Here is a 13,776-nt window from a genome sequence, read left to right on the forward strand (position 1 = left end):
AATAATACAAAAATAAACTCTGTTTCATGTATTCACAGCCGTGTTTTTTCACTTGTATCCCCGGAAAACTCTGGCCCTAGGCCTGCCAGTCCCATCTATCCACTCACGGATTTTCAAACCTGCCTCTAGAGAAATGATTCTTATCCTTTTTTTCACTCCGGGGTCCTGTGTGAAAGGGGGCTACAAGGTTTTTTTAGGACGGTGTTTCTAAAACACATAGCTCCCAACTCCTAGAGAACCCCAACCCACCCTCTCTTCTTCTCCCTGCACCTACCACTTCTGTTAATTACCCCAGAAAGCAGAACTGCTTTTATCAGTGGATATTCATTGATCTCAAAAGGATAAACACACACACACACACACACACACACACACACACACACACGACAGGTGCAAAGACAATGGGCTAGAAGAAAGCCCGCTTTCAGCTACCTGGGAACAAAAGGGTATTTGCTATTTTTTTTCCTATTAAGGACCTGGCTTGATCTATATTCCCCCCCCCTCTATTCAAAGTTAAGCCTGGAAATAATTCACTTTATTTTTTAGTTAAAACATAAGAATAGGAAAAGGCCCCATTTAGTAATGAAGGGAACATAACCTTTATTCAATGCAAAGGGCACTGGATTCTATATTCATCCATCTGCCAAATAGCCCTCTAAGCTTTAAAAACTAATTATAGGAGGAGAGTGTGACTGTTCAGTCTTCTGGCTCGCGCCATGCTCTATGGTGCTCTAATGTGTGAAATCAAGGCTCTCTGTCACCGCTACCACGTTGGAATATCAATGAAGACTTCTCTACCACTTACCTTTGCTTTCAACTTCTAATCAGGATAGAGAATGTAACAGATTAAGAGGAAAGAATCAATCACACACAAAACAAAACAGGCCTACAAAATTATTTTTCTTCTGTTAAAGCAAATGTAATTGGGTTGCAAATCATGTCTACACGCAGAAACGTGGACAATCTCTCGGGCACCCTGTCCAGCAAAATAAACCAGACACTATGGTTAAATTTATTAAAAGTGGAGGACAGTCAAAACTAAACCATGGAGATAAAAGAACAGTGGTTACCCGGAGGGCAGGCCTTCTGGGCGCTGGGAAAGTTCTCTATGTTGATCTAGGGGGTGGTTACTGGGTGTAATCACACATAATAGTTCACTGAGTTCTACACTGAGATTATACTTTACTTCATGTATATTATAATTCACCAACATTTTTTTTTGACCAAGTCCTCCCACTGTCCTGGCTGGACTCGGTCTTTTTTATTTTTAGTTTTTTATGATTTTATCTTTAGGGGGGAAGGAGAGAGGGAGAGAAACATCAATGTATGGTTGCCTTTCGAGTGTCCTGTGCTGGGAGTTGGCCTGCAGGGAACCAGCCTGCAACCCAGGCATGTGCCCTGACTGGGAATCGAACTGCGATCCTCTGGTTCGCAGGCCTGTGCTCAATCCACTGAGCTACACCAGCCAGGGCACCAACATTTTTAAAAAATGTGTATTTGTTTTTCCTCAACTTTTAAAAAATCCCCACCTGAGGATATGCTTATTGATTCTAGAGAGAGAGGAGGCGGGAGAGACATCGATGTGAGAGAGCCATCGAACGGCTGCCTCCCACACGTGCCCCAACTGGGGATGGAACCGGAGACCTTTCTGGTGCACAGGACTATGCTCCAACCAACTGAGCTGCCCTGCCAGGGCCGTTTTTCCTTTAAGTTTAAGAGCCAAAGGGATACAATTAAGTGGGCAAGACAAGAGTAAGGAAAGGCAGGAACTTAATTCTCACTCTTCTAAACCACCAGCACAAAAGTAGCACATGAAGGTTCATCTCTTTAGATCAGCATGCTCTCTTTGGGGACAGGGCTAGAAACTCTCTTCTTCAAGTGTAAGCCATCGAAGAGAGCTAATAAAACTGATTGAAAATCTCTCTGCAAGCACAGAATACAGCTAAGGCGGGACAGCAAAATAAACTGAGGAATGATAGAAGCAAGACGCTGATTTAAAGTAACACAAAAAACATTGAGGGAAAAAACCAATTCATCCTCTAGAAGCTACGCCCAACACAACTATTAAAGCTGGGATATAACTGAACGAGTACTCTTAACGAGCAGGATCGGGAGTGTGCTCAACCAGACACCACTCGGCTCTGGCGGCAGGACAGTGTGGTGGTGAGAGCAAGAAAGAGCACGGCTGTGGGGCCCGACCTCGGTCCTGAGGCCCATTCCATTGTCCTCACACGAGGCTCTAACGCATCGATGTCTCGATCACTCTGCCTCTCGATAGAAAAAAAGTCCTGAGGTTGCTCTCTGCTATTATCGCCATGACAATGCGACCTAAATTAAGGGGGTGTGTAGAGAACAGGGATAGAAAATAAAAATTTAGGAGTTTATAATTTATCTTAGATGTTGGGGAAATATATATTCAGCACCATAAAGGTTTTAAAGAAAAACATCTCTGTGACTTTGGTATACACCAGAATTTCTAAATAGGATACAAAATGTCCTATCCATTAAGTAAATAGCAAATTCGACTTATTATAAGTTTAAAAGTCTGTATATTAAAAGACACCATGCAGATAGTAAAAATATAACTTGTAAAGTGGGAGAAGATGACACCCATCCACGTATGTATTTATCTATCTACCTATCTTAAAAAAAGGTATATCCATCTAAAGGATCCCTACATCCCTGGCCAGGTGGCTCAGCTGGGTGGAGTGCCATCCCACACACCAGCAAGGCTGAGTCATAGATTTGAATGAATATGTTATAAGATATTCAAATGGTCAGTAAATAAATGAAAATACATTAAAAGTTGCCCAACTTCCTTAATCATGAGAGAGATGCATGTTAAAACCAGCAAGAGACACCTCTACAAACCTATGGTATGACTACAATTAAAAAGATGGAAAACACCAAGTATAGAGGAGCTGTGGATGAAACAGAGGTCTCTCACACACTACTATGAGGACGCAAACTCTCACCACCACTCTGGAAAGCCGTTTGGGAACGTGGACTAAAATTAACATACGCGCACAGCCCAAGAACCAGCGATCCTACTTATATAACATAACCAATAGAAATAGTCATAATGGTTACCAAAAGACACAGAGAATATTCATTTCAGCACTATACAAAGATAGTTCCAAACTAGAAACTAGCCAGGTGCCCATAAGCAGTAGAATGAATGAATAAATACATACACATACTTACACAAACAAATAACATAAAAAACATGGTGTATTCACACAACGGAATACTATATTGTATTCCATAGACTCCAGAGCAATATGAACTTCTACATAACAATATTGACGAATCTCACCAATATAACATGAAACAAATGGAGCCAGTCGGAAGAAAATACACAGCTGCATGATTCATTTTATGTAGAATCCAACAACAGAGCGCAGTAATCTATGCGTTTAGAACTCAGATACTGGAGAGGCAAGCAGTGACTGGAAGGAAACATAAAAAGGTTCCTTGGTGGTATTATTGTTTCTTGATCTAGGTACTGGTTACATGACAAAAAGTGTGAAAATTTACCAAGCTGTGTCTTAGATAGGTGCACATCCGTAATATATATTCAATAGAAAGTAAACTATAGGTAATGTGAGTGAAGAGATGGACACTCTGGAAATGCCAACAATCAAAAACACCCCAACAGACATGAGGAATGCCTTTGTTTGGTTTACCAACAGTCTGGACGTAACTAAGGAAAGAACTAGTGAGCTTGAAGAATTGTCAATAGAAACTTCAAATATGAAATCCAAAGAGGAAAAAATAAAGAGTGGAGAGACAGAACAAAATATCCAAGAACTGTGAAAACTTACAGAAGGTATAATGTGAATACCAGAAGGAGGAGGATTAAAAAAAAACGTAATTGCTACTGAAGCAACAATGATTGAGAATTTCCCCAAACCCACGATATCACCAAACTGTAGATCTGGGAAGCTCAGAGAACAGTGAATATGAAAAACACCAAAAAATATATATCCAGGCATACAGTACTCGAGTGGTGCAAAATCCAAACAAGCAAACAAAAAAACCTTGAAGGAAGCCACAGGGAAAAATCACCTTAACTAAAGAAGAACAAGAATAAAAATTACATTAGACTTCTCTTCAAAAACTATGGAAGTAAAAAGACTGAAGTGAAATATTTAAGGTATTAAAAGAAAAAAAATTGCCGACCTAGAAATTATCCTTTAAAAGTGAGGGCGAAATAAAGTCTTTCTCTGACAAACAAAAATCAAAGGCATCTGTCACCAGCAGACCTGCCTCACGGGAAATGTTAAAAGAAATTAACATGGATGTTAATTTAACATTAACATCAGGGAAAAGGATAATGATATTGGTTGGGAGTGTGGACCTGTATCAAGAAAGAAAGAGCACGACAGAAGAAAAAAATACAGGAAATTATAACCTTTTATTTCTCTTACTGTTAACTGATCAACAGGTAACAGTTTGTTCAAAATAAAAACAACACTGTATGCAGTAATGAGAGCTTATGAATAAATGAAATGAATGAGGGCAACGTCATAAGGAATGGGAGGGAGGAGCTGGGAAGACTGTCCTAAGGTACTTGCACTCCCCAGGACATGGTATGGTGGTGTTTGAGAGTGGACTTGGATTAGTTTGAAGTGGTCCAGGACCACCACTAACATATACAAAGAATTCTTAAAACCCAAACACAATACAACATATAGGCTGATTAAAAAAATGGCCAGAAGATCTGAACAGATATCTCACCTAAAATATATATATATATATATGCACACACAGAGGTATAATATAGGCGTATGGAGAGATGCTCAACATATGTCATTATGAAGATCAAAACTAGACAGGCACCACAGCACACCCAATAGAATGGACCAAGAGCAGAGCACTGATGATACGAGACAGTATCGAGCGTGTGCAGCACCAAAAACTCTCCGTCACTGCAAGTGGGAATGCACCGTGGTGCCGCCGCTTTGAAGGCACCGTGGCAGCTTCTTACAGAACTAAACATACTCCTACCGTGCGACCTAGCAACTGTGTTCTTGGTATGTACACAAGTGAGTGGAAACTCAGACCCACACCAAAACCTGCACATGAATGTTTATAGCAACTTTATCAATAGGTGAATGGATAAATAAACTATGAGACATTGACACAATGAAACATTCAGAAATTAAAAAAAAAGCAATCAAGTCACCAAAAGACATGGAGGAAACTTTCGTGCATATTGCAAAGCCAAAGAAGACAATCTGAAGAGGGTACATACTGTATGATTCCAATTACATAACATTCTGGAAAAGACGAAACCATGGAGACAGTAACAAAGTAACAATAAAAATCAGTGACTGCCAGGGTTTCAGGCAGAGGAAGGGAGGAAAGACTAGGAGAAACAGAGGAAGTTGAGGGCAGTAAAACTATGATTTTGACTGACACTGTCATGGTGGATAAGATTCTTACACATCTGTCGAAACCCACAGAGTGCACAACAAGAGTGGACCCCAGTGTGAACTCCAGACCGCAGTCAATAATCATGTGCGTGTATCAGCTGTAACACCCACTCACACTAGTGTTAAAAACAGGAAATCGGGGGGGGGGTGAGGGGATATATGGGGAATCTGTGGTTTTAGAGAAATTTTTCATAAGCCTAAAATTGCTTCTCCCAAAATAAAGTCTATTCATTTGAAAAGTAAATTATATAGTTTTCTTATACCAAAGTAACTAGTTGACAAGTTTCTCTGGGAAAATATAAATAATGAGAAAGAAAAAGATACATAAGAAGGATTTAGGTTAAATTACTGGTGAATTTTTGAGTACCACAATTTAAGAAAGTTTTAAATAGCACTACAGCAAATTTTTACAATAGAATGTTGAAATTTAATTTTAGCATTATTTTTATAATAGAATGTTGAAATTTAATGGAGCTACCCCATGGCAGGGTAGCTCAGATGGATAGGGCTCCGTTCTTGATACTCCAAGGTTGTGGGTTTGATCCCAGGTCCGGGCACATACAAGAATCAACCAATGAATGCATAAATAAGTGGAACAAATCAATGCCCCTCTGTCTGTCTGTGTCTCTCCCCCCTCCCCCTCCCCCCTTCCTCTCTCTCTCTCAAATCATTTAAGAGGAAAAAAATGTTGGTAAAATACGGCATATAAAGATGGTTAACTGTGGGAGCGACCCGAAGTCATCGATACTTGCAGCCTTCGTTCTGAGAAAGAGATGGGCCCCAGCAGTTTGATGCTAAATTGGCCATTACTTCTTTGATTCCCTTTTTGGTCTTTGCTTCTTTAAAGTGCTTTGATCTCATTTTATTTGTACTATTTATTTATATACTTGGATAGGCAAAAAACCCCAGTAAGAATAAGCTTGATTTTAACGTGACGATGAATTACCCCCACTTATTCCCCAACTTTACAAAGCGGGGGAGTGTGTCACTGCGGCGAGCCCGGCATGTGAAAGTGCACGGCTTCACCCAATTGGTCCCTAAGTAAATGATTTACAGTGCACACAGGTAAACACTGAGTGATAAAGCTGAAAAAGAGACCTTATTTTTGTCAAAACAAGCATAAAACAGAGGTAATACAAAAAATATGAACAGCCATGGAAGCACATTTGTTTTTCTGGGAAGTTCAATGGATGGTTCTATGAACGAAAGAACATGCTGAGAACAACTGCAACACACTCTCTGTGGGCACAAACTTAATTCTTACCAACTGCCATATGTCCAAGGCATGGTACAGAATAAGGTCGAACGGCTTTGCTGAGTGAGTGAGTGAATGAACAAATTGTATTTGTCCCCTAGGAGGGGAGAATCAACCAACCGATCCAATTACAAATTGAAAGAGATTACACACAGACACATGCATGTAATATATACAAATATACATGTGTATACACACAAGAGATTACATACACACATGTATACACACATACATATACATGCATACACACATATATATCCTCCCTGAGGACTTTTTTCACTACTTTTATAGAGAGAGGAAGGGGGACAGAATTAGACAGAGAGAGAGAGAAACACAGATGTGAGAGAGAAGCATCAACTGATCGCCTTCTCATATGCACCCTGAGCGGGGGTTGAACCTGCTACCTGGGTATGTGCCCTGACCAGGAATCGAACCAATGAACTTTTGGTCTACGGGACGAGGATCCAACCATCTGAGCCACAACAGCCAGAGCTGAAAGGAATTTTAACTGCGTTTAGCTCGCTCCAAACGGAATGCCTATCATTTTCTGCCTTCTAAAGTTTTGAGCAAAACGCGCACTTGCAGGGAAATGAGGCACTTTAGCATGGAAACAGACTTTACCAAGTCCAGTTAATTGCCACCTGAGATTTAGGATTGGCCAAAATTTCACATAAGAAGGAATTAGCCAAACAGATGTTTGTCCTCCTGATGTTTAGCACGACTCAGAAAATAAACCTGTACCTTATGAGATCTTCCTCGTCTTCCCTCTTCGGCCGTAGCTGTTTGGGCTGAGCCATGTTCATCCAGTTTGGCAGAGATTTGAGCAGTCTGCTGATATCGTCGTCTTTCGCCCAAGACGCACTGATGACAAGCTTTTCCTCCGACTGGACAATGCCCCTAAACACACCGGCAGAACAGAGAGACGCGTCAGCACGCTGCTTAACCTCCGGTCCGTGCTCTTTGTCTACTTCTGCTGCCCAGAAAAGACACCTCGCCCCTCTCTCTGGTCAGCATGACCCACTATCTGGGTTGGGGGCAGCGACACACAATAGGCCACTTTCCTGGGACAATCATTTCAAGGTTTCATTCTTAGGTTCTTCATTGTTGAGTAATCATGAAAACTAACAAAAGCGTATGTGAGAAAGTTTTGGAGGGATCTTTCAAGAGAGATCCTAAACAAATAAGGTGGACTAGCCAAGTAAAAGAATGCTATCACTAAACACAACACAGGCAGCACCGGAAAGCGGACAGAGCGTCACAACGGTTGTCCTTCGACTTCTTGGCTTAAATTACCAATTCGTTCTACTTGAAGTTACGTTTTGAACTACAGACACCCTGGTACTCAAAGCCAATCTGCCATCATAGAGGAACCTTCTGGCCCTGATGTCAGGCAGAGAGCCTTTGAGGACTGCTCGCTGCAGTGGGCTGTGACTAGTGACCTAGAGATGACAGGTTCCACGTCCTCTGAGAGGGCCCGTGGGCCAGCCATGCCCCTGCTCTGACCAGAAAGTACCTGTGCAGCCGCCTGTAATGTTCGATTCCAATGGGCTTAAAAAGCTGTTTCTATTCACCATTTCTGTCCCTACAGCCAATGTGAATGTTCTGACAATCTTCATCAGCAATTCTAGGTGACAGCAGTGACAGCTATTTATGAAGGAAGTGCTAATGAGCCGGCTCCCCCTCTGAAGCTGACAAGGCTCCACCCCAGGAGGGACAGATTCTGGGATGGGGTTGTATGGGAGGGCGTTCCGCAGCTCTAACGCGCAGTACGAGTGCGCTGCATGTGCATGCACACGTGACAAAAGCCCGCCCCCCCCCGCCCCCAGGAGGTTTGACGTTTGACGTTTGTGAACAAGAGGTTGAAACTGAAAACCTTGACTCAGGACAACCTGACTTGGGGTACCCTGTCTCACGTCGTAGGGGGCAATATTGCCCTGGTTCTCTGAAAATGCGCCAGAATCATAAGAGAACCATCGTCGATTTCTAGAGTTCTTCTCACTATAAGCCAAAGATTTCTAACAGGAACCGTGGTTGGCGATAGTAATTCTCAAACTACTCACACTTGTACCTTCGACTCCCCTTTCCCCTTGTTATCTTCCTGCATCATCTCGGAAGTACTCAGCGACCAGCCCCGCCGTCCGCCTTTTACACCTTTACACTCGGGGCGCTGGGGGCACTGGTGCGGAATGGTGCCGCCTCGAATTTGGGATGAGCAATGCTGACGGACCCTCCATGCTCTTGGCCTTCTTTTTGCCCATCTCTGACCAACTTCCTCTCCCATTTCCCTCGATGGCTGTTTCTAAAATCTTTGCCCTTCGTTTGCCCCCTCGTTGCTTACCCCACGTCTTCCTATGTGACAGAGAAAGGAGGGGACCTTGTCACATACTTTCAAACATTCCGCCTCAGACCTCCCACGGAAGTATGTGCGAATCTGTTTCATCCTCAGTCACTTCCAGTAACCTCTCTACCTAGGCTTTTGGGGATCATTTCTCCTCCTGATTATCCCCTTATTTTCCTTTACATAATAGCCCCCCCCCACTTAACCATGGGTTAGCTTTCCATGGTTTCAGTTACCTGCAGTCAATAGTGGTCTGAAAACATTAAATGGAAAGTCCAGAAATAAAAAATTCATAAGTTTGAAAACCACACACTGTTCTGAGTGGGATGATGTGACTCGTCCCTCCATCCGGCGTCCCCACACCACAGACACTCCCACTGGTCACTGCGAGCTGTCTCCACTGTCAGATCGACTGTCTAAGGGACCCTGATTTTACTTAATAAGTGCTGTAAAGTGCAAGAGAAGAGAGGCTGGCAATTCAGATATGCCAGAGAGAAGCCATTAAGTACTTCTTCTAAGTGAAAAGGAAGTTCTCAACTTAGTACTGAAAGGGAAAAATTATATCCTAAGGTTGCTAAGATCTGCACTAAGAAGGACTCTTCTATCTTTGAAATTGTGAACAAAGAAAAAAAAAGAAATCTATGCCAGTTTTGCTGTCACACCTCAAACTGTAACAGATACAGCCACAGTACATGGTAGGTGCTCAGTTAAGGTGGAAGAGACAGGAAGTTTGCCACCAATACATGTTCCCACTGGCAGCGTGCCGTGTCAGGAAGCATCAAGCCTGTATGCAGACTTCCACAAGGGCTCCCCTGAAATGAGTGACACCGGGCCATTTACTGCCAGGAACAGCCGTTCCACAGATTCAGGGGTAGGTTTGGGCTATATTGTTCTGTTGTATCATTACTCATTGTTGTTAATTTCTAGCCGTGCCGAACTTAGAAATGAAACTCCATCACAGGTACATGTGTGCAGGGAGAAACAGCGCATTCTGGGTCGGGTACCACCCATGGTGTCTGGAGCCCACTGCGGGCCTAAAAGCGCATTCCCTGCAGACACCAGAGGACGACTGCATCTCTCTCTACTCTCCAACCCTGGGGTTTTCTTCAAAAAATGAATGAATGGGTGAGTGGACCTCTCTGGTGACCCTCCTCTCCTTCCTTCGAAGGCACTGTCACCAAACATGGGACCTGCACTGAATGACTTCACTCGCTTACCTCTCACTTTTTTTCTAAGTTTTGAATTCCTTTATCCTTCAGACCTTTTGCTAAAACTAACCTCAAACACTGCAAACAATTTAAAGTTTTCCCAGTCCCTTTTGGCCTGTCAAAGGAAACACTAAGATACAAATTAAAGATAAAAGTCAATATATTTTGGTCTGAATGGTGACTGCTTGAATTAATTAAAACATTTAGGTTTTTTTTCTTTTTAATTCAGGAAACCTCTCTCCAGGATGTGTGCTATAATTTAACCCACCCGTTGGTTTTTGAAAAATTTTCAGTTGACATATTTTTCATTGCCATGTTTTCTACTTAGCTCTTTTACAAATCTACTTGTGAATGTCCTGTTCTTGTATTATGGATTCTATTCCTTCACCTCTTTGAATATTTAAAAACAGCAGTTTTCCAGCTCCTTTCCCAGGGCTCTCTGTTTTGTGGTGGTTCTTTGGGTGTCAGATGTTCTGCTTGTTGCATTTTCCTTCCTTTCTCATAATAGCTTTCTTACACTGTCTGCTCTGTTTTTTTTTCTCTTTAAAAAATATTTTATTTATTTTTAGAGAGAGGGGAAGAGAGGGAGGAAGGGAGGGAGAGAAACATCAACATGTGGTTGTCTCTTGGGGCCCTTCTCCAGGGACCTGGCCCGCAACCCAGGCATGTGCCCTGACTAGGATTCGAACCGGCAAAAACGTTGGTTTACTGGCCCACTGTTCTTTTCTTCTGCAAGCCCCATTCATCAAGAGTTACCCTGGCTCTTCCCCTAGGACAGCTGAGTCCTCTCTTTTGTGCTTCATCACCCTTATACCGGAGGTTTTGTATCTTGACTGCACATTGGGATAATTTGGGGTGCGTTTAAGAAAAACCAGATGCCCAGGTCATACCCAAGACCAAATAAGACTCTCAGAGGGCGGGACCCAGGCATCAGAATTTTTTAAAGCTCCCATTGTGAAGTCAAGGATGAGAACCGCTTCCTCAAGCATGGCCTCTGCTCTCACGGGTACTGCCACACTTCTTCCCAGTTTGGGACCCCACCCTGAATGAGGGGTGCTCTGAGGACGGAGTTGCTTTCTCCCCAGTGTTTGTGCCTGCAGTGGCTAGCACAACCCCTGCGTTGGCGAAGTCTGCGAAAACTGGACTGGAGGCAGAAGCAGGCCCATTTCCATTTCAGGAGTCCAGGTGACACATTAAACTAAAACCGACCGAGTGGTTTCCTTGACTTCCTCTCCGCACTAAATGACTTGGGTGAACCATCAAGCCTTTTGGCATTTTGGCCAAATTACAGATCGCTCTACCAGGCTCTCATCATACCTCTCAGAATTCAATAAAAATCAGAATAACGAACACAGGTGTGCCCCCACCCTCTGGAAAAACCCCGACACAAAAAGGCCCAGACTCGCAAAACACACGTGCCAAGGAGTGCTGGCTGCCAAGCCTTCCGTTCACACTTGTTCCTGGGTGGCCTGTGGGTGGACCGTCCCCTCGAGTCTCCCTTGCTCTGTGAAGAATCTGCTGACTACGTCCGCCCTCCATAATCTCTCCCTTTGGAAAACAGCCGAAGGAAAACCCTCCTTTTGCCTCACCAGGAACTTCACAAGTAGAACCTGTCCTGGAGGACACATGGGGCGAACTATGGCCTGTCAATCACATCTGCCCTATCTGCTGACTTTGAGGGTCCTGTAAGCTATAGGAAGTGTGTTAAATCAAAAGAGAATACTTTGTGACATGTGGAGATTATATACGATTTAAATTTTGGTGTCTATTTCTAGAAAGATCTTTGGCTGGGTGGCTCAATGCCTCTTCTACCCACACACCCAGGTCAAGTTCTGCTTTGGAGAGTCAGAAGCCCACCCCTAACCCCGCCCTCCACCCTCTAGACCTCTGTGAACCCTTCCGTTTGGGCTCACGTTCGCCTAGGGTGCAGTGAACAGTTTGGGTCCATAGGTGTGAGCTAGTGTCGCACATTTTGGGAATCCAGAAGTTTTCATTTTAGCACCAGCAGGGATGAAAAATATTAGCTTAGTGGGGTACTTTGTTAAAGGCACTCACATTATTTACTTATGTATTTTTCAAAAGACTGGATCAATTCAGTAATTCAAGTACTATATTACTGCCTTCACTAATACTCATTGATCCAGTCTTATTTTAAAAAATGTAATCCAAATTAACTAATGTGCTACCTATATAATGCCCTCAACAATAAATCATTAATTCCTATTGGAATGGACATCAATTCCAAATGCAACTCCTAATATTCCAATCTGAAATACTGGCATTGATTAGCAACATACAATTAACCTAAAGGAAATTTTTCATTCAAATGGCAAGTTTCTATCGTGACCAACTGCATTTAATGGTTTATAATTTTGTGTTCAACCAGGTTGTGTGGGCTACAAAATTCCAGAACATGTCCAAATAGTCTCAAAAAAGGGGAGCTAAATCCCCAACAATTACTCCGCAAGAGCAGTAGGGTTAATTACCACTACCAGAACCATCATCTACTAATTATTCACAGCTCAGTGCGCCACAGACGGAGCCATCTGTGTGACTGTCTGTACCTGCTCCCAGGAGGAAGAGGAAAGCAGGTCTACCCCTTGGAACAGGTGATAAGGCTGCCACGAGGAGGGTCCACCCTCTGGACACAGCTGAGTAAATTTCATTCCGAAAACATCTGGTGGCGCCGACTGCCTCTGATGAGCACGGCTTCCTCTCTGGAACAGTTGGGAAGCGTGAGTGTGCCTGGTCCCTGGACCCAGCTGGGGTGCTGAGTCTTTCATTAGGTAAACAACCAGGGGCAGGTGGGGCTAATTGGGTTCAACTGTTTGGTGACAGCCAGGGCATGATGTTTGCTTTCCCAGACTGAATCTTGTGGACAAAAACTAGGAGCCCAGCTAGACAAAGGAATCCTGGACAAAGTCAGTCTGAATGAGGCTGCTGGGGCTGATTTTCAGCTGGGAACGACTGCACCTGTAGCAAGCTGAAGTGCAATGCAATGTCCAGCAACGCAGTAACGATGACAAGGGGAGATAAAAAAATAAGTTAGTACCGTGCTGCTGATTAAAACAAAACAAAACAAAAAAATGCAAAGTCAAAACCAAAATATCCCTTCAGGTAAGAGGGAGCAGACGAAATAGGAAAAGAGGAGGGAAACATTAGGTCATCTTTCATACCACACTCAGTCTTGGTTGGAGAGCTTTATGATGGTGTGTTCCACCCAATAATCACAACTTAGGAAACACTGGGCAACCCTGGAGATGGCAAACTGGAAGACAACTTGCGTGGAGCTTGGGGAGGGTTTCCCTGGCATGTGCCCATGGTCCTTTGAAGTTCAAAGTTAGTGTGTTGGCGAAGGCATCAAGGCGACTCAATGAGGCTCTCACTCCTGCCTAGCCTGTGGCTCCACCGGCAAGTTGAAGGGAGTCCCCAGCCACCACAGCCCCTGGTGTCCAGTCTGCACTATTGGCACAGTGTGGCCACCATCTTCCTCAGATGCCACTTTGTGGCCACCATCTTCTTCAGATGCCACTTTGA

The 13,776-nt window shown here is 43.4% G+C and overlaps 1 protein-coding gene across 1 annotated transcript in view; it reads right to left on the bottom strand.

The window, feature by feature from the left end:
• EXOC4 (exocyst complex component 4) overlaps positions 1–13,776 on the bottom strand; it is a 679,809-nt gene that overhangs the window by 115,924 nt on the left and 550,109 nt on the right. The window contains exon 13 of the mRNA XM_037049172.1: positions 7,435–7,590. Coding sequence (XP_036905067.1) covers positions 7,435–7,590 — 156 coding nt within the window. The remainder of the gene's footprint in view (positions 1–7,434; positions 7,591–13,776) is intronic.

Source organism: Sturnira hondurensis, unplaced genomic scaffold, assembly GCF_014824575.4.
Source record: "Sturnira hondurensis isolate 20B ecotype Veracruz unplaced genomic scaffold, ASM1482457v3 Scaffold0006437, whole genome shotgun sequence".
In the NCBI taxonomy this organism is placed as follows: Eukaryota; Metazoa; Chordata; class Mammalia; order Chiroptera; family Phyllostomidae; genus Sturnira; species Sturnira hondurensis.